Source organism: Pezoporus flaviventris, unplaced genomic scaffold (assembly GCF_033815535.1).
Source record: "Pezoporus flaviventris isolate CSIRO_AGI_PZ_B2104156 unplaced genomic scaffold, CSIRO_AGI_Pfla_v1 ptg000327l, whole genome shotgun sequence".
Taxonomy (NCBI): Eukaryota; Metazoa; Chordata; class Aves; order Psittaciformes; family Psittacidae; genus Pezoporus; species Pezoporus flaviventris.
The window spans coordinates 111,811-130,144 of NW_026892874.1; the positions used below are offsets into that span (position 1 = coordinate 111,811).

General features: G+C 57.5%; 1 protein-coding gene across 1 annotated transcript; it reads left to right on the plus strand.

Annotated features, from left to right (window-relative positions):
• The first annotated feature begins 438 nt into the window (after window positions 1-438).
• On the plus strand, window positions 439-17,724 carry ILVBL (ilvB acetolactate synthase like). Its single transcript, XM_061443289.1, has 16 exons — window positions 439-447; window positions 509-628; window positions 732-933; window positions 1,739-1,866; window positions 3,452-3,590; window positions 4,560-4,671; window positions 4,751-4,850; window positions 6,208-6,305; window positions 8,102-8,238; window positions 9,425-9,559; window positions 9,640-9,754; window positions 10,931-11,100; window positions 12,984-13,054; window positions 13,171-13,242; window positions 16,099-16,204; window positions 17,516-17,724. The coding sequence occupies exons 1-16, from the start codon at window positions 439-441 to the stop codon at window positions 17,692-17,694; spliced, it is 1,893 nt and encodes a 630-aa protein (XP_061299273.1). The 3' UTR covers window positions 17,695-17,724.
• The last annotated feature ends 610 nt before the right edge of the window (window positions 17,725-18,334 follow it).

The window sequence follows — 18,334 nt, forward strand, 5'->3', positions numbered from 1 at the left end:
GGGTTCAGTGAATTGGGTTCAGTTAAACTGGGTTCAGTGAATTGGGTCCAGTTAAACTGGGTTCAGTGAATTGGGTTCAGTTAAACTGGGTTCAGTGAATTGGGTTCAGTTAAACTGGGTTCATCCCAGGTTGGAATATGTGGGATGGGGACAGGTATTGGGATGGGGATAAGGATGAGGATGAGGATGGGGATGGGGATGGGGATAGGGATAAGGATGGGGACAGGGATGAGGATGAGGATGGGGATAGGGATGGGGATAGGGATAAGGGTGGGGACAGGGATGGGGATGAGGATGGGGACAGGGATGGGGATGAGGATGGGGACAGGAATGGGGACAAGGATGGGGACAGGGATGGGGATGAGGATGCGGACAGGGATGGGGATGAGGATGGCGACAGGGATGGGGATGAGCACGGGGACAGGGATGGGGATGAGGATGGCGCCAGTGACCCCCATCTCCGGCCTTTGCCTTTGCCTTTTTCTCCCTCCCAACGCCCATTTCCCAGCTCCCAGCATTCCCCATGGATCTCATCAGCATCGCCTGCGCCGCTCTCCTGGCACTGCCCGTGGTGGCCCTCATGGCACTGGCGCATCGCCTGGGGCTCCTCTACCAGCTCTTCCATCAGGTAGCACAAAACGGGCTGAGAACGGGGTGCTTTGGCCCCTTCCCACCTCTTGGAGCTGGTGGCAACCTTCGGGTGTGCTCCCGGTGACCACGGCACCATGCAGGTGGACCCCCAAAGCCCCCGGCACGGTGGGGAGCTGGTGGCGGAGGTGCTGAAGGCGCACGGGGTCCGCTTCATCTTCACCCTGGCTGGTGGCCACATCTCCCCTGTCCTGGTGGCCAGCGAGAAGGTGGGGATCCGAGTGGTGGACACCAGGCACGAGGCCACCGCGGTCTTTGCCGCTGATGCCGTCTCCAGGATCTCCGGTGAGGATGTGGAGGGGTTTGTGGTGATCCCATCCATGGTCAGCATCTCCTGCCCCAATGGATGGAGGGGTTTGGGGTGACCCCATCCATGGTCAGCATCTCCTGCCCCCATGGATATGGATGGGTTTGGAGTGACCCCATCCATGGTCAGCATCTCCTTCCCCAGTGGATGGATGTGTTTGGGGTGATCCCATCCATGGTCAACATCTCCTGCCCCAATGGGTGGAGGGGTTTGAGGTGATCCCATCCATGGTCAGCATCTCCTGCCCCAGTGGATGGAGGGGTTTGAGGTGATCCCATCCATGGTCAGCATCTCCTGCCCCCATGGATATGGATGCGTTTGGGGTGACCCCATCCATGGTCAGCATCTCCTGCCCCAATGGATGGATGGGTTTGGAGTGACCCCATCCATGGTCAGCATCTCCTGCCCCAATGGATGGATGGGTTTGGGGTGACCCCATCCATGGTCAGCATCTCCTGCCCCCATGGATATGGATGGGCTTGGTGTGATCCCATCCATGGTCAGCATCTCCTGCCCCAATGGATATGGGTGGGTTTGGGGTGATCCCATCCATGGTCAGCATCTCCTGCCCCAATGGATATGGATGGGTTTGAGGTGATCCCATCCATGGTCAGCATCTCCTGCCCTAATGGGAGGAGGGGTTTGGGGTGGTCCCATCCATGGTCGGCATCTCCTGCCCCAATGGATGGAGAGGTTTGAGGTGATCCCATCCATGGTCAGCATCTCCTGCCCCAATGGATATGGATGGGTTTGGGATGACCCCATCCATTGGCCTCCCCTTAGGTCGCATCGGCGTCGCCGTGGTCACCGCCGGTCCCGGTGTCACCAACACGGTGACGGCCGTCAAGAACGCCCAGATGGCCGAGTCCCCATTGCTGCTCATCGGGGGCGCAGCCGCCTCCCTGCAGAAGGTGGGACCCCAAAACCAACCCATTTTGGGGGGTTCTTCACCCATTCTTGGGGGTTTCTTCACCCAACTTGGGGCATTCACCCATTTTGGGGTGTTCTTCACCCGATTTGGGGGGGTTTTCACCCATTTTGGGGGGTTCTTCTGTTTTTTTGGGGTTCTGTTTTTTTTGGGTTCTTCTGTTTTTTGGGGGGTTCTTCACCCAATTTGGGGCATTCACCCATTTTGGGGGGCTCTTCACCCATTTTGAGTGGCTCTTTACCCATATTTGGGTGTTCTTCACCCATTTTTGGAGGTTCTTCACCCTTTTGGGGGATTCTTCACCCATTTTGGGGGATTCTTCACTATTTTTTTGGTTCTCCACCCATTTTTGGGGGCTTCACCCATTTTTGGGGGTTCACCCAATTTGGGGAGGTTTTCACCCATTTTGGGGGGTTCTTCACCCAATTTGGGGAGGTTTTCACCCATTTTGGGGGGTTCTTCTGTGTTTGGGTGGTTCTTCACCACTTTTGGGCGGTTCTTCACCTAATTTGGGGCATTCACCCATTTTGGGGGGCTCTTCACCGATTTTGGGTGGCTCTTTACCCATATTTGGGTGTTCTTCACCCATTTTTGAAGGTTCTTCACCCTTTTGGGGGATTCTTCACCCATTTTGGGGGGCTTCACCCATTTTTGGGGGTTCACCCAATTTTAGGAGGTTATCACCCATTTTGGGAGGTTATTCACTTTTGGGGGGTTCTTCACTTTTGGGGGGTTCTTCACCCCTTTTGGGGCATTCTTCACCCATTTTAGGGGGTTCACCCATTTTTGGGTGTTCTTCACCCATGTTGGAGGTTCTGCACCCATTTTTGGAGGTTCACCCATTTTTCGAGTTCTTCACCCATTTGGGGGGATTCTTCACTGTTTTTTTGGTTCTTCACCCATTTGGAGGGTTCTTCACCCGTTTGAGGGGATTTTCCACCCATTTTTGGGGGGTTCTTCACCCATTTTGGGGTTCTTCACCTGGTTTTTGTTTTCTTAACTTTTGGGGGGGTTTCACCCAATTTTGGGGATTCTTCACCCATTTTGGGGTGTTCTTCACTCATTTTTTAGGTTCTTCACCTATTTTGGGGTGTTCTTCACCCATTTGTTTTTTTTTTACCTGGTTTTGGGGGTTTCTTCTCCCATTTTGGGGGTTCATCCATTTTGGGGGTTCTTCGCCAATTTTGGGTCTTCTTCTCCCATTCTTGGGGTTCTTCACCCATTTGGGGGGTTCTTGACCCCTTTTGGGGATTCACCCCTTTTGGGCATTCTTCACCCATTTTGGGCATTCTTCACCCATTTGGGGGGTTTCTTCACCCATTTTTGGCCATTCACCCATTTTTGGCCATTCTTCACCCATTTTGGGTCTTCTTCGCCCATTCTTGGGGTTCTTCACCCATTTTGAGCATTCTTCACCCATCTGGGGGGTTTCTTCACCCATTTTGGGCATCCTTCACTCATTTTTGGGCATCCTTCACCCATTTTGGCGGTTTCTTCACCCATTTTGGGGGTTTCTTCACCCATTTTTGAGGTTTCTTCACCCATTTTGGGGGTCCTCCCCTCCCCAGGGCCGCGGAGCTCTGCAGGACATTGACCAGCTCTCGCTCTTCAGGACCCTCTGCAAAGCGACCGTCTCGGTGCGAACGGTGCGGGGCATCGTCCCAACGCTCCGCAAAGCCATCGCCACCGCGCAGTCGGAGACCCCAGGTAAGGAATTGGGGTGGTGGCCCCCCAAAACCCCATCCAGGTTCAGGGTGATGGGTTTCATCCCCACCGTGGGTCATCCAGTGTGGGTTTTGGGGTGATATGGGTGGAATCAGTGGGGTATAACCCCCAAAGTTGTTTTGGGGTGACATTGGGATCTTCTCCGTTGCCATCACCGCTAGCGCCATCAAGGACCACCAGTAAGGAGTTAGGTTGGTGGTACCCCAAAACCAGCCCCAAGTTTGTGGTGGTGGGTTTTATCCTTACCATGGGTCATCCAGTGTGGGTTTTGGGGTGATATTGATGGAATCAGTGGTGTTTAAGCCCTCAAAGTGGTTTTGGGGTGACACTGGGGTCTTCTCCATTGCCATCTCCACCATGCAGTCAAGGACCACCAATAGGGAGTTGGGGTGGTGGCACCCCAAAACCACATCTAGGTTCAGGGTGATGGGGTTCATCCCCACCATGGGTCATCCAGTGTGGGTTTTGGGGTGATACTGATGGAATCAGTGGGGTATAACCCCCAAAGTGGTTTTGGGATGACATTGAGGTGCTCTCCATTACCATCACCACCACGCAGTCAAGGACCACCAATAAGGAGTTGGGGTGGTGATACTCCAAAACCACCCCCAAGTTTGTGGTGGTGGGTTTCGTCCCCACCATGGGTCATCTGATGTGGTTTTTGGGGTGATATTGATGGAATCAGTGGGGTATAACCCCCACAGTGGTTTTGGGGTGACATTTGGGTCCTCTCCATTGCCATCACCACCACGCAGTCAAGGAGCATCACTAAGGAGTTGGGGTGGTGGCACCCCAAAACCCCATCCAGGTTCAGGGTGATGGGGTTCATCCCCACCATGGGTCATCCAGTGTGGGTTTTGGGGTGATATGGATGGAATCAGTGGGGTTTAAGCCCACAAAATGGTTTGGGGGTGACATTGGGGTCTTCTCCATTGCACCCCACTCCCCTAGGACCCGTCTTCGTGGAGCTCCCCATCGATGTCCTGTACCCCTTCCATGTGGTGCAGAAGGAGATCACTGGCACCAAGAGCGCCCGGGGGCTGCGGGGGAAGGTGGTTCAATGGTGAGCAGCACCCCCAAATGGGACCCAGCACCCCCAAACGGGACCCATCCCCTCCAAACGGGACCCATCCCATCCATAGGTACCTCCAAAACTACATCCGGAACCTCTTTGCGGGTGCTTGGGACCCCCAGGATGTGTCCCCGTTGCCAGTGAAGGTGCCGTTGGCCACTGAGGATGAGGTGGGATATGGGGGGGATACAGCATGGATTGGGGCTTTGGGGGTCTGGGGATGGGGGGATTGTAGGGGGATGAGGTGGGATGGGTTTGGGATTGGGTGGGGTGGGGTTGGGATTGGATGGGGTGGGTTTGGAAGCACTGGGATGGGTTTGGGATCGGATGGGGTGGGTTTGGGATTGGATGGGGTGGGTTTGGGATTGGATGGGGTGGGTTTGGAAGCACTGGGGTGGGTTTGGGGTTGGATGGGGTGGGTTTGGGATTGGATGGAGTGGGTTTGGGATTGGATGGGGTGGGTTTGGAAGCACTGGGGTGGGTTTGGGATTGGATGGGGTGGGTTTGGGATTGAGCAGAACTGGGGTTTGGGGTTAAATCAGCCGAGTTTGGGATTGGATGAACCAGGTTTGGGGCCAAATGAAGCTGGGTGGAGGTGTTTTGGGTCTGATGGAGGGTGATTCTGGGTCGGTGGGATTTTGGGTCCAAAGGAGGTGATTTGGGTCTGAAGGAGCTGATTTTGGGTCTGAAGGTGATTTTGGTTCTGAGTTGATTTTGGGTGTGAAGGAGGTGATTTTGGGTGTGAAGGAGGTGATTTTGGGTGTAAAGGTGATTTTGGGTGTGAAGGAGGTGATTTGGGATGTGAAGGAGGTGATTTTGGGTGTGATGGAGGTGATTTTGGGTGTGAAGGTGATTTTGGTTCTGAGTTGATTTTGGGTGTGAAGGAGGTGATTTTGGGTGTAAATGAGGTGATTTTGGGTGTGCTGGAGGTGATTTTGGGTGTAAAGGAGGTGATTTTGGGTGTGAAGGAGGTGATTTTGGTATAAATGAGGTGATTTTGGGTGTAAATGAGGTGATTTTGGGTGCGAAGGAGGTGATTTTGGGTGTGAAGGAGGTGATTTTGGGTGGAAAGGAGGTGATTTTGGGTTTAAATGAGGATTTTGGGTGCGCTGGAGGTGATTTTGGGTGTAAGTGAGGTGATTTTGGGTGTAAAGGAGGTGATTTTGGGTATAAAGGAGGTGATTTTGGGTGTGAAAGAGGTGATTTTGGGTGTAAATGAGGTGATTTTGGGTGTAAATGAGGTGATTTTGGTATAAATGAGGTGATTTTGGGTGTGAAAGAGGTGATTTTGGGTGTAAATGAGGTGATTTTGGGTGTGAAGGAGGTGATTTTGGGTGTAAATGAGGGGATTTTGGTTGTAAATGAGGTGATTTTGGTGTGAAGGAGGTGATTTTGGGTGTAAATGAGGTCATTTTGGGTGTAAAGGAGGTTATTTTGGGTATAAAGGAGGTGATTTTGTGTGTGAAAGAGGTGATTTTGGTATAAATGAGGTGATTTGGGGTGTAAATGAGGTGATTTTGGGTCCAGGTCCAGCGCTGTGCGGAGCTGCTGAGCAGGGCCACCAAGCCCCTGGTGCTGGTGGGCAGCCAGGCCCTGCTGCCCCCGACCCCGGCCGAGGAGCTGCGGTGAGGCCAGGATGGGGCTGGGGGGAGGAACTGATTTGGGGACAATTGAGGTGGTTTTGGGTACAAATCAGCCAGTTTTGGGGTCCAATGAACTGGTTTGGGGATGGAGGAACTGGTTTGGGGATGGAGTAATGGGTTTGGGGATGGAGGAACCGGTTTGGGGACAATTGAGCTGGTTTTGGGGACAGATCAGCCTATTTGGGGACCAATGAACTGGTTTGGGGATGGAGGAACCGGTTTGGGGATGGAGGAACGAGTTTGGGGACAATTGAGATGGTTTTGGGGACAAATCAGCCAATTTTGGGTCCAATGAACCGGTTTGGGGAAGGAGGAACCAGTTTGGGGATGGAGGAACCAGTTTGGGGAGGGAGGAACGAGTTTGGGGACAATTGAGATGGTTTTGGGGACAAATCAGCCAATTTTGGGTCCAGTGAACTGGTTTGGGGATGGAGGAACCAGTTTGGGGACAATTGAGCTGGTTTTGGGGACAGATCAACCAATATTGGGTCCAATGAACTGGTTTGGGGATGGTGGAGCCAGTCTGGGGACAGTTCAGATGGTTTTGGGGACAGATCAGCCAATATTGGGTCCAATGAACTGGTTTGGGGATGGAGGGACTGGTTTGGGGACAGTTGAGCTGGTTTTGGGGACAGATCAACCAATTTGGGGACCAATGAACTGGTTTGGGGATGGAGGAACCGGTTTGGGGAGGGAGGAACCAGTTTGGGGACAGTTGAGCTGGTTTTGGGGACAGATCAACCAATTTGGGGACCAATGAACTGGTTTGGGGATGGAGGAACCGGTTTGGGGAGGGAGGAACCAGTTTGGGGACAATTGAGATGGTTTTGGGGACAGATCAGACAATTTGGGGACCAATGAACCGGTTTGGGGATGGAGGAACCAGTTTGGGGAGGGAGGAATGAGTTTGGGGACAATTGAGATGGTTTTGGGGACAAATCAGCCAATTTTGGGTCCAGTGAACTGGTTTGGGGATGGAGGAACCAGTTTGGGGATGGAGGAACCAGTTTGGGGAGGGAGGAACGAGTTTGGGGACAATTGAGATGGTTTTGGGGACAAATCAGCCAATTTTGGGTCCAGTGAACTGGTTTGGGGATGGAGGAACCAGTTTGGGGACAATTGAGATGGTTTTGGGGACAGATCAGCCAATATTGGGTCCAATGAACTGGTTTGGGGATGGAGGAACCGGTTTGGGGATGGAGGAACCAGTTTGGGGACAATTGAGCTGGTTTTGGGGACAGATCAACCAATATTGGGTCCAATGAACTGGTTTGGGGATGGAGGGACTGGTTTGGGGACAGTTGAGCTGGTTTTGGGGCCAAATCAGCCAATTTGGGGTCCAGTGAACCGGTTTGGGGATGGAGGAACCGGTTTGGGGGTGGAGGAACCAATTTGGGGATGGTTTGGGAACAGTGGAGCTGGATTTGGGGACAGATCTGCCAATTTAGGGTCTGGTGAGATGGTTTGGGGATGGAGGAGCTGATTTGGGGATGGAGGAACCAGTTTGGGGCCAATTGAGCTGGATTTGGGGCTGGACCATCAATTTGGGGACAGCAGAGCCACGTTTGGGTCTGCCTGAGCCCATTTTGGGCTCAAATGCACCGATTTTGGGGCCAAACTGAACCGCTCGTGGGGTACCCTGAGCCAACCACATTTTGGGGTGAAAGCACCCAATTTGGGGCCACAACCATCGCGGTTTTGGGGCTGAAACCACGGAATTGAGGTGGTTTTGGTGCTCACTGACCCCATGTGTGTCCTGTCCGTCCCCCCCCCCCCAGTGCAGCGCTGGAGGCTCTGGGGGTCCCCTGTTACTTGGGGGGCGCAGCGAGGGGGCTCCTGCCCCCCAACAGCCCCATCCTCCTGCGGCAGAGCCGGCGTGAGGCCCTGCGGGAGGCAGACCTGGTGCTGCTGGCAGGTACCGGGATGGGGCTGGGATGGGGTCGGGATGGGGCTGGGATGGGGTCGGGATAGAGCTGGGATGGGGCTGGGATGGGGTTGGGATGAGGTAGGGATGGGGCTGGGATGGGGTCGGGATGGGGTAGGGATGGGGCTGGGATGGGGTCGGGATGGGGCTGGGATGGGGTCAGGATAGGACTGGGATGGGGCTGGGATGGGATCAGGTTGGCGTCAGGATGGGGCTGGGATGGGGTCGGGATGGGGCTGGGGTGGGATTCGGATGGGGTTGGGATGGGGCTGGGATGGGGTTGGGATGGGGCTGGGGTGGGATTGGGATGGGGTCAGGATGCGGCTGGGATGAGGTCGGGATGGGGCTGGGATGGGGTTGGGATGGGATCAGGATGGGGCTGGGGTGGGGTCGGGATGGGGTAGGGATGGGGCTGGGATGGGGTCGGAATGGGGCTGGGATGGGGTCGGGATAGGCCTGGGATGGGGCTGGGATGGGATCAGGTTGGGGTCAGGATGGGGCTGGGATGGGGTCGGGCTGGGGTGGGATTGGGATGGGGTTGGGATGGGGCTGGGATGGGATCGGGATGGGGCTGGGGTGGGATTGGGATGGGGTCAGGATGCGGCTGGGATGAGGTCGGGATGGGGCTGGGATGGGGTTGGGATGGGATCAGGATGGGGCTGGGGTGGGATGGGGCTCGGATGGGATCAGGTTGGGGTCGGGATGCGGCTGGGATGGAGTGGGATGGGGTCAGGATGTGGTGGGGAAGCGGCTGGGATGGGGTCAGGATGCAGCTGGGATGGAGTCGGGATGCGGCTGGGATGGGGTCAGGATGTGGTGGGGATGCGGCTGGGATGGGGTCGGGATGCAGCTGGGTTGGAGTCGGGATGCGGCTGGGATGGGGTCAGGATGCGGCTGGGATTAGGTCAGGATGTGGCTGGGATGGGGTCAGGATGTGGCTGGGATTGGGTCAGGATGCGGCTGGGATTGGGTCAGGATGCGGCTGGGATGGGGTCAGGATGCGGCTGGGATTGGGTCAGGGTGGCGTTGGGATGGGGCTGGAACGCATCCGGGATGAGGTTGGGATGGGGCCCAATTCCATATGGAAATCTGCGCTTCCTTTGGTTGAATTCCCAAGGGAAGGGGGCTCACGCATTCTGTCCCCATCCCAACATCCCCCCCCATGTGCATCCCTAAGGCGCCGTGTGCGACTTCCGCCTCTCCTATGGGCGCCTCTTCGGCCGCGGCGCCGCCATCGTGGCGGTGAACCGGGATCGGGAGCAGCTCCTCCGGAATTCCGACATCTTCTGGAAAGCCCGGCTGGCCGTGCAAGGTGGGAGCATGCCGGGCCCGAGGTGGGTGCTGTGGGGCGGGCGCTATGGGGCTCTGTGGGGTGATGGGTGCTCTCCATAGGGGATGCCGCCTCCTTCGTGGTGCGGCTGGCGCGGAGCCTCCCGGGATACGGCTGCTCCGGGGAATGGCTGCAGCGGCTGCGGGAGAGGGAGCGGGGCAAGGAGCAGGAGAACCGGTGAGAGGGGGTGGGATGGGGATGGGGTGGGGATGGGGTGGGAATGGGGATGGGGTGGGGATGGGGATGGGGTGGGGATGGGGTTGGGGATAGGGATGGGGACAAGGATGTGAACAGGGATGGATGGGGATGGGAATGGGTTGGGGATGGGAATGAGGACGTGGACAGGGATGGGGATGGGAATGGGATGGGGATGAAGATTTGGATAGGGATAAGAATGGGGACAAGGATGGGGGTGGGGATAAGGATAGGGATGGGAATGGGGTTGGGGGTAGGGATGGGGACAACTGCTCCATCCCCATCCCTTGTGCATCCCAATCCATTCCCAACTGCTCCATCCCCGGTGCATAGCAACCCATTCCCAGCTGCTCCATCCCTGGTGCATCCCAACCCATTCCCAACTGCTCCATCCCCGGCTCATCCCAACCCATTCCCAACTGCTCCATCCCTGATGCATCCCAACCCATTCCCAACTGCTCCATCCCCATCTCCGGCTCATCCCAACCCATTCCCAACTCCTCCATCCCCATCCCCGGCTCATCCCAACCCATTCCCAACTGCTCCATCCCCATCCCCGGTGCATCCCGACCCATTCCCAACTGCTCCATCCCCATCCCCGGCTCATCCCAACCCATTCCCAACTGCTCCATCCCCATCCCCGGTGCATCCCGACCCATTCCCAACTGCTCCATCCCCATCCCCGGCTCATCCCAACCCATTCCCAACTGCTCCATCCCCATCCCCGGCTCATCCCAACCCATTCCCAGCTGCTCCATCCCCGGCTCATCCCAACCCATTCCCAACTGCTCCATCCCCATCCCCGGCTCATCCCAACCCATTCCCAGCTGCTCCATCCCCGGCTCATCCCAACCCATTCCCAACTGCTCCATCCCCATCCCCGGCTCATCCCAACCCATTCCCAACTGCTCCATCCCCGGCTCATCCCAACCCATTCCCAACTGCTCCATCCCCATCCTCGGCTCATCCCAACCCATTCCCAACTGCTCCATCCCCGGCTCATCCCAACCCATTCCCAACTGCTCCATCCCCATCCCCGGCTCATCCCAACCCATTCCCAACTGCTCCATCCCCATCCCCGGCTCATCCCAACCCATTCCCAACTGCTCCATCCCCATCCCCGGCTCATCCCATTGCCTCTTCCTGCCTCGGGATCAGGGAGAAGGCTGCGATCCCGACGGAGCAGCACCTGAACCCCCTGGAGCTGCTGCAGGTCCTGGATGAGCTCCTGCCTCCCGAGAGCCTTCTGGTGGCCGATGGGGGGGACTTCGTGGGTACCGCAGCCTACATCGTGCGGCCCCGGCGGCCCCTGGCCTGGCTGGATCCCGGTGAGGAGCCCTCGGGATCATGGGATCATGGGGGTGGGAAGGAGCTCCAAGCTTCCAGCAGGGCCACTTGGATGCTCCAAGCCCCATCCAGCCTGGGATGCTGCATCCAAACCTTCTCCGTGCAGCCCATCCCAGTGCTTCCCAAGGACCCCATCACCCCTTGTCCCATCCCTCCGTGTCCTCCTTGTGTCGAGGACACCAGAGCTGGGTGCAGCACCCAAGTGGGGTCTCGCCAAGCAGATCAATGGGGCAAGATCCCCTCCTTGGACCTGCACCCACTCTATGGTTGGCTGGGTCCTGTTGAGCATCTCCTCACCCAACACCCCCAAGGCCTTCTCAGGCTCCTCCATCCAGTCCGTGCCTCCCTTGGGATCATCCCAACCCATGGGCAAGGACCTTGCCCTTGGCCCCATTGATCTCCATGAGGTTCCCACCTCTCCAGGGCCCTCTGGATCCCATCCCTCCCCTCCAGCTCGGTGCCACCACGACCGTGCCCATGTCCCCAAGAGCGATGCTGAGCCCCTTCTCCACTTGGCCATGGAGCCATTGACCACAATCCAGCCACCATAGGGGACACAGCCAAGGGGACAGGACCATGGGGACACCACCATGGGTGGATACGAACAAGGGGACACCACCATGGGTGACACAACCAAGGGGACGTGACCATGGGTGACATGAACAAGGGGACGCCACCATGGGTGACACAACCAAGGGGACGTGACCATGGGTGACATGAACAAGGGGACAGGACCATGGGTGACATGAACAAGGGGACACCACCATGGGTGACATGGACAAGGGGACGTGACCATGGGTGACACAACCAAGGGGACGCCACCATGGGTGACATGAACAAGGGGACGTGACCATGGGTGACACAACCAAGGGGACACCACCATGGGTGACACGACCAAGGGGACATGACCATGGGTGACATGAACAAGGGGACACCACCATGGCTGACATGAACAAGGGGACACCACTATGGGTGACACAACCAAGGGGACACCACCATGGGTGACACAACCAAGGGGATGCCACCATGGGTGACATGAACAAGGGGACACCACCATGGGTGACATGGACAAGGGGACACCACCATGGGTGACATGGACAAGGGGACACCACCATGGGTGATACGACCAAGGGGACATGACCATGGGTGACATGCCCAAGGGGGGCATGACCGTGTGTGACACCACCATGGATTGGATGACACCACCGTGGGTGACGTGGCCATGGGTGACGTGATCAAGGTGACATGGCCAATGGGACATGACCATGGGTGCCACCCCTGTGGATGCCATCACCATGAGTGCCACCCCCATGGATGCCATCCCCATGGATTCCACCCCCATGGGTGCCACCCCCATGTGTGACACGACCAAGTGGACGCCCCCATGGGTGCCAACCCCATGTGTGACAGTACCAAGGGGACACCCCCATGGGTGCCATCCCCTTGGGTGCCACCCCCATGGATGCCAACCCCATGGGTGCCACCCCCATGTGTGACACGACCAAGGGGACACCCCCATGGGTGTCATCACCATGGATGCCAACCCCATGGGTGCCAACCCCATGGATGCCATCACCATGGGTGCCACCCCCATGTGTGACACAACCAAGGGGACACCCCCATGGGTGTCATCACCATGGATGCCATCCCCATGGGTGCCACCCCCATGTGTGACACAACCAAGGGGACACCCCCATGGGTGTCATCACCATGGGTGCCACCCCCATGGGTGACACTACCAAGGGGACACCCCCATGGGTGCCATCCCCATGGGTGCCAACCCCATGGGTGCCACCCCCATGGGTGCCATCCCCTTGGATGCCAACCCCATGGGTGCCCCCCCCCCCCCGTGCTGTCCCCACAGGCCCCTTTGGAACGTTGGGTGTCGGAGGCGGCTTCGCGCTCGGGGCCAAGCTCTGCCGGCCCGAGGCCGAGGTACCGGGACCGGGACCGGGACCGGGGGGTGCGGGGGGGGCCGCTGCTGCCCCCGTGTGGCCTCACGGTGCCATGACCGGTGTCGTGTGTGTGTGTGCTCCCCCCCTGCCCCACAGGTCTGGGTCCTCTATGGGGATGGGTCCCTGGGCTACAGCCTCATGGAGTTCGACACCTTCGTGAGGCACAAGGTGGTGCGGTGGGGGGAATGGGGGGGAACGGGGGGAATGGGAGGGAAATGGGGAATGGGGGGGAATGGGAGGGGAATGAGGGGGAATGGGGGGGGAATGGGGGGGATTGGGTGAGAATGGAGGAGAACGGGGGGGAATAGGGGGGAAAAGGGAGGGATGGAGGGGAATGGAAGAAATGGGGGGGAATGGGGTGGGAATGGATGGAATGGGGGGGGGATGAAGGGAAATGGGGGGGAATGGAAGGGGATGGAGGGGAATGAGGGAGAATGGGAGGAATGGGGGGAATGGAAGGGGAATGGGGTGGGAATGGGAGGGAATGGGAGGGGAATGGAAGGGAAATGGGGAATGGGGGGGGAATGGAAGGGGATGGAGGGGAATGAGGGGGAATGGGGTGGGAATGGGAGGGGAATGGGAGGAATGGAAGGAATGGGGGGGAATGGAAGGGGATGGAGGGGAATAGGGGGGGAATAGGAGGGGAATGAGGGGGAATGGGGTGGGAATGGAGGGGAATGGAAGGGGATGGAGGGGGAATGAGGGGGAATGGGGGGGGAATGGATGGGAATGAGGGGGAAATGGGGGGGGAATGGAAGGGGATGGTGGGGAATGAGGGGGGAATGGGGAAGGAATGGGGTGGGAATTGGATGAGAATGGGGGGGAATGAGGGGGAATGGGGGGAATGGAAGGAATGGGGGGGAATGAGGGGGAAATGGGGGGAATGGGGTGGGAATGGAAGGGGATGGGGGGAATGGGAGGGGAATGGAGGGGAATGGGGGGGAATAGGAGGGGAATGAGGGGGAATGGGGTGGGAATGGAGGGGAATGGAGGAGAATGGAAGGGGATGGAGGGGATTGAGGGGGAATGGGGGGAAATGGAAGGAATGGGGGGGAATGGATGGGAATGAGGGGGAAATGGGGGGGGAATGGAAGGGGATGGTGGGGAATGAGGGGGAATGGGGAAGAAATGGGGTGGGAATTGGATGGGAATGAGGGGGGAATGGGGGAATGGAAGGAATGGGGGGGAATGAGGGGGAAATGGGGGGGGAATGGGGGGGGAATGGAGGGGAATGGGGGGGAATGGAAGGGGATGGGGGGAATGGAAGGGGATGGGGGGAATGGGGTGGGAATGGGGGAATGGAGGGGAATGGGGGAATGGAAGGGGATGGGGGGGAATGGGGGGAATGGGGGGGAATGGAGGAATGGGGGTGAATGAAGGGGACTAGGGTGGGAATGGGAGAGGAATGGAAAGGGAATGGGGGGATGGAGGGGAATGGGGTGGGAATCGAGGGGAATGGGGGGAATGGAAGGAATGGGTGAATGGAAGGGGAATAGGGTGGGAATGGGAGAGGAATGGAAGGGGAATGGGGGGGAATGGAGGGGAATGGAAGGAATGGGGGAAATGGGGGGGAATGGGGGGAATGGAGGGGAATGGAAGGAATGGGGGAAATGGGGGGGAGATGGGAGGGGAATGGAAGGGAGTGGGGTGGGAATGGGGGAGAATGGAAGGGGATGGATGGGAATGAGGGGGAACGGGGGGGAATGGAAGGAATGGGGGGGAATGAGGGGGAAATGGAAGGGGATGGATGGGAATGGGGGGAATCGGGGATGGGGAGGAATGGGGGTGGGGAATGGGGAAGATGGGGGTAATGAAAGGGAATGCAAAGGAATGAGGGGAATGGGGGGGAACGGGGGGGGAATGGAGGAGAATGGGGAGGAATGAAGGGGAATGGGGGGGATTAGGGGGGAAGGAGGGGAATGGGGGGGAATGGGGAATTCTAGAGAGGAACAGGGCAAATGGAGGGGAATGGGGATAATGGGAGGGAATGGGGTTCAATGGGCATAAATGGGGGTTAATAGGGATCAGTGGGGGGTTAATGGGTTGAGTGGGGGTTATTGGGGTTCAGTGGGTGTCAGTGGGGTTAATGGGGTTCAGTGGGTGTCAGTGGGGGGTAAAATGGGATTTAGTGGGTGTTAATGGGGTTCCGTGGGTGTCAGTGGGGTCAGTGGGTGTCAGTGGGGGGTAGTGGGGTTCCATGGGTGTCAGTGGGGTTCAGTGGGGGTAATGGGGTTCCGTGGGTGTCAGTGGGGTTCAGCAAGTGTCAATGGGGGGTAATGGGGTTCCATGGGTGTCAATGGGGTTCAGTGGGTGTCAGTGGGTGGTAATGGGGTTCCATGGGGGTTAATGGGGTTGAGTGGGGGTTATTGGGGTTCAGTGGGTGTCAGTGGGGGGTAATGGGGTTCAGTGGGTGTAAGTGGGGGGTAAAATGGGGTTCAATGGGTGTTAATGGGGTTCAGTGGGTGTAAGTGGGGGTTAATGGGGTTCAGTGGGTGTAAGTGGGGGGTAAAATGGGGTTCAGTGGGTGTTAATGGGGTTCCATGGGTGTCAGTGGGGGTAATGAGGTTCCATGGGTGTCAATGGGGGGTAATGAGGTTCCATGGGTGTCAATGGGGGGTAATGGGGTTCCATGGGTGTCAATGGGTGTCAGTGGGGGGTAATAGGGTTCCATGGGTGTCAATGGGAGGTAATGGGGTTCCATGAGTATCAGTGGGTGTCAGTGGGGGGTAATGGGGTTCCATGGGTGTCAATGGGGGGTAATGGGGTTCCATGGGTGTCACTGGCTGTCAATGGGGGGTAATGGGATTCCATGGGTGTCAGTGGGGGTAATGGGGTTCCATGGGTGTCAAGGGGTGTCAATGGGGGGTAATGGGGTTCCATGGGTGTCAAGGGGTGTCAATGGGGGGTAATGGGGTTCCATGGGTGTCAATGGGGTTCCATGGGTGTCAATGGGGGGTAATGGGGTTCCATGGGTGTCAATGGGGTTCCATGGGTGTCAATGGGGTTCCATGGGTGTCCCGGCAGGTCCCGGTCATCGCGCTGGTTGGGAATGACGCGTGCTGGAGCCAGATCGCGCGGGAGCAGGTGGCTCTGCTGGGCAGCGGCGTCGCCTGCGGCCTCCACTACCTGGGTGGGTGCCAACGGGGTCCCCATGGGGTGCATTGGGTGTCCCCATGGGGTGCATTGGGTGTGTCTGGTGTCCCCTGGTCCCCATGGGATGGATGAGCCCATTCCTGGTGTCCCCATGGATGGATGAGCCCATACCTGGTGTCCCCATGGATGGATGAGACCATTCCTGGTGTCCCCATGGATGGATGAGCCCATTCCTGGTGTCCCTATGGATGGATGAGCCCATTCCTGGTGTCCCCATGGATGGATGAGCCCATACCTGGTGTCCCCATGGATGGATGAGCCCATTCCTGGTGTCCCCATGGATGGATGAGCCCATTCCTGGTGTCCCTATGGATGGATGAGCCCATTCCTGGTGTCCCCATGGATGGATGAGCCCATACCTGGTGTCCCCATGGATGGATGAGCCCATTCCTGGTGTCCCCATGGATGGATGAGCCCATTCCTGGTGTCCCCATGGATGGATGAGCCCATTCCTGGTGTCCCCATGGGTCAGATGAGCCCATTCCTGGTGTCCCCATGGGTTGGATGAGCCCATTCCTGATGTCCCCATGGGTTGGATGAGCCCATTCCTGGTGTCCCCATGGATGGATGAGCCCATTCCTGGTGTCCCCATGGATGGATGAGCCCATTCCTGGTGTCCCCATGGGTCAGATGAGCCCATTCCTGGTGTCCCCATGGGTTGGATGAGCCCATTCCTGGTGTCCCCATGGATGGATGAGCCCATTCCTGGTGTCCCCATGGATGGATGAGCCCATACCTGGTGTCCCAATGGATGGATGAGCCCATACCTGGTGTCCCCATGGATGGATGAGCCCATTCCTGGTGTCCCCATGGATGGATGAGCCCATTCCTGGTGTCCCCATGGATGGATGAGCCCATACCTGGTGTCCCCATGGATGGATGAGCCCATTCCTGGTGTCCCCATGGATGGATGAGCCCATTCCTGGTGTCCCCATGGATGGATGAGCCCATACCTGGTGTCCCAATGGATGGATGAGCCCATACCTGGTGTCCCCATGGATGGATGAGCCCATTCCTGGTGTCCCCATGGGTTGGATGAGCCCATTCCTGATGTCCCCATGGGTTGGATGAGCCCATTCCTGGTGTCCCCATGGGTTGGATGAGCCCATTCCTGATGTCCCCATGGGTTGGATGAGCCCATTCCTGGTGTCCCCATGGGTTGGATGAGCCCATTCCTGATGTCCCCATGGGTTGGATGAGCCCATTCCTGGTGTCCCCATGGGTTGGCTCAGCCCATTCCCGGTGCCTCCATGGCTCCATGGCGGTGCCGGTTCCCCTGTCCCTGCAGGATACCACCTGGTGGCCGAGGCTCTGGGTGCCAAAGGCTTCGTGGTTGGGCGCCAGGACCGGGAGCGCTTGGGCAGCGTCATCCTCGCCGCGCAGGATTCGTGCCGCCGCGGCCACCCCGTCCTGCTCAACGCCCTCATCGGCCGCACCGGCTTCCGCGACGGCGCCATCTCCGTGTAGGCACCGGGGCCGGCGATGGCCACAAAGGGGCCGCAAAGGGGCTCCCAAGTGGCCCCAAAATGGCCCTAAAGTGACCCAGAGTGGCTCCCAATTGGCCCCAAACTGGCCCTAAATTGTCACCAAAGAGGATCTAAAGTGTCACCAAAATGGTCCCAAAGTGTCACCAAAGAGGATCTAAAGTGGCCATAAAATGGTCCCAGATTGGCCCCAAAATAGCCCTAAAGTGTCACCAAAGAGGATCTAAAGTGGCCCTAAAATGGTCCTAAAGTGTCACCAAAATGGCCCTAAAGTGACCCAAAGTGGCTCCAAATTGGCCCCAAAATGGCCCTAAAGTGTCACCAAAGAGGATCTAAAGAGGCCCCAAAATGGTCCCAAAGTGTCACCAAAATGGTCCCAAAGTGTCACCAAAGAGGATCTAAAGTGGCCATAAAATGGTCCCAAATTGGCCCCAAAATAGCCCTAAAGTGTCACCAAAGAGGATCTAAAGTGGCCCTAAAATGGTCCTAAAGTGTCACCAAAATGGCCCTAAAGTGACCCAAAGTGGCTCCAAATTGGCCCCAAAATGGCCCTAAAGTGTCACCAAAGAGGATCTAAAGAGGCCCCAAAATGGTCCCAAAGTGTCACCAAAATGGTCCCAAAG

Coding starts and splice junctions, on each gene's coding strand:
- ILVBL (XM_061443289.1), top strand. Junction 629..731: donor TCTACCAGCTCTTCCATCAG/GTAGCACAAAAC, acceptor GGCACCATGCAG/GTGGACCCCCAAAGCCCCCG. Junction 13,243..16,098: donor ACACCTTCGTGAGGCACAAG/GTGGTGCGGTGG, acceptor GTGTCCCGGCAG/GTCCCGGTCATCGCGCTGGT.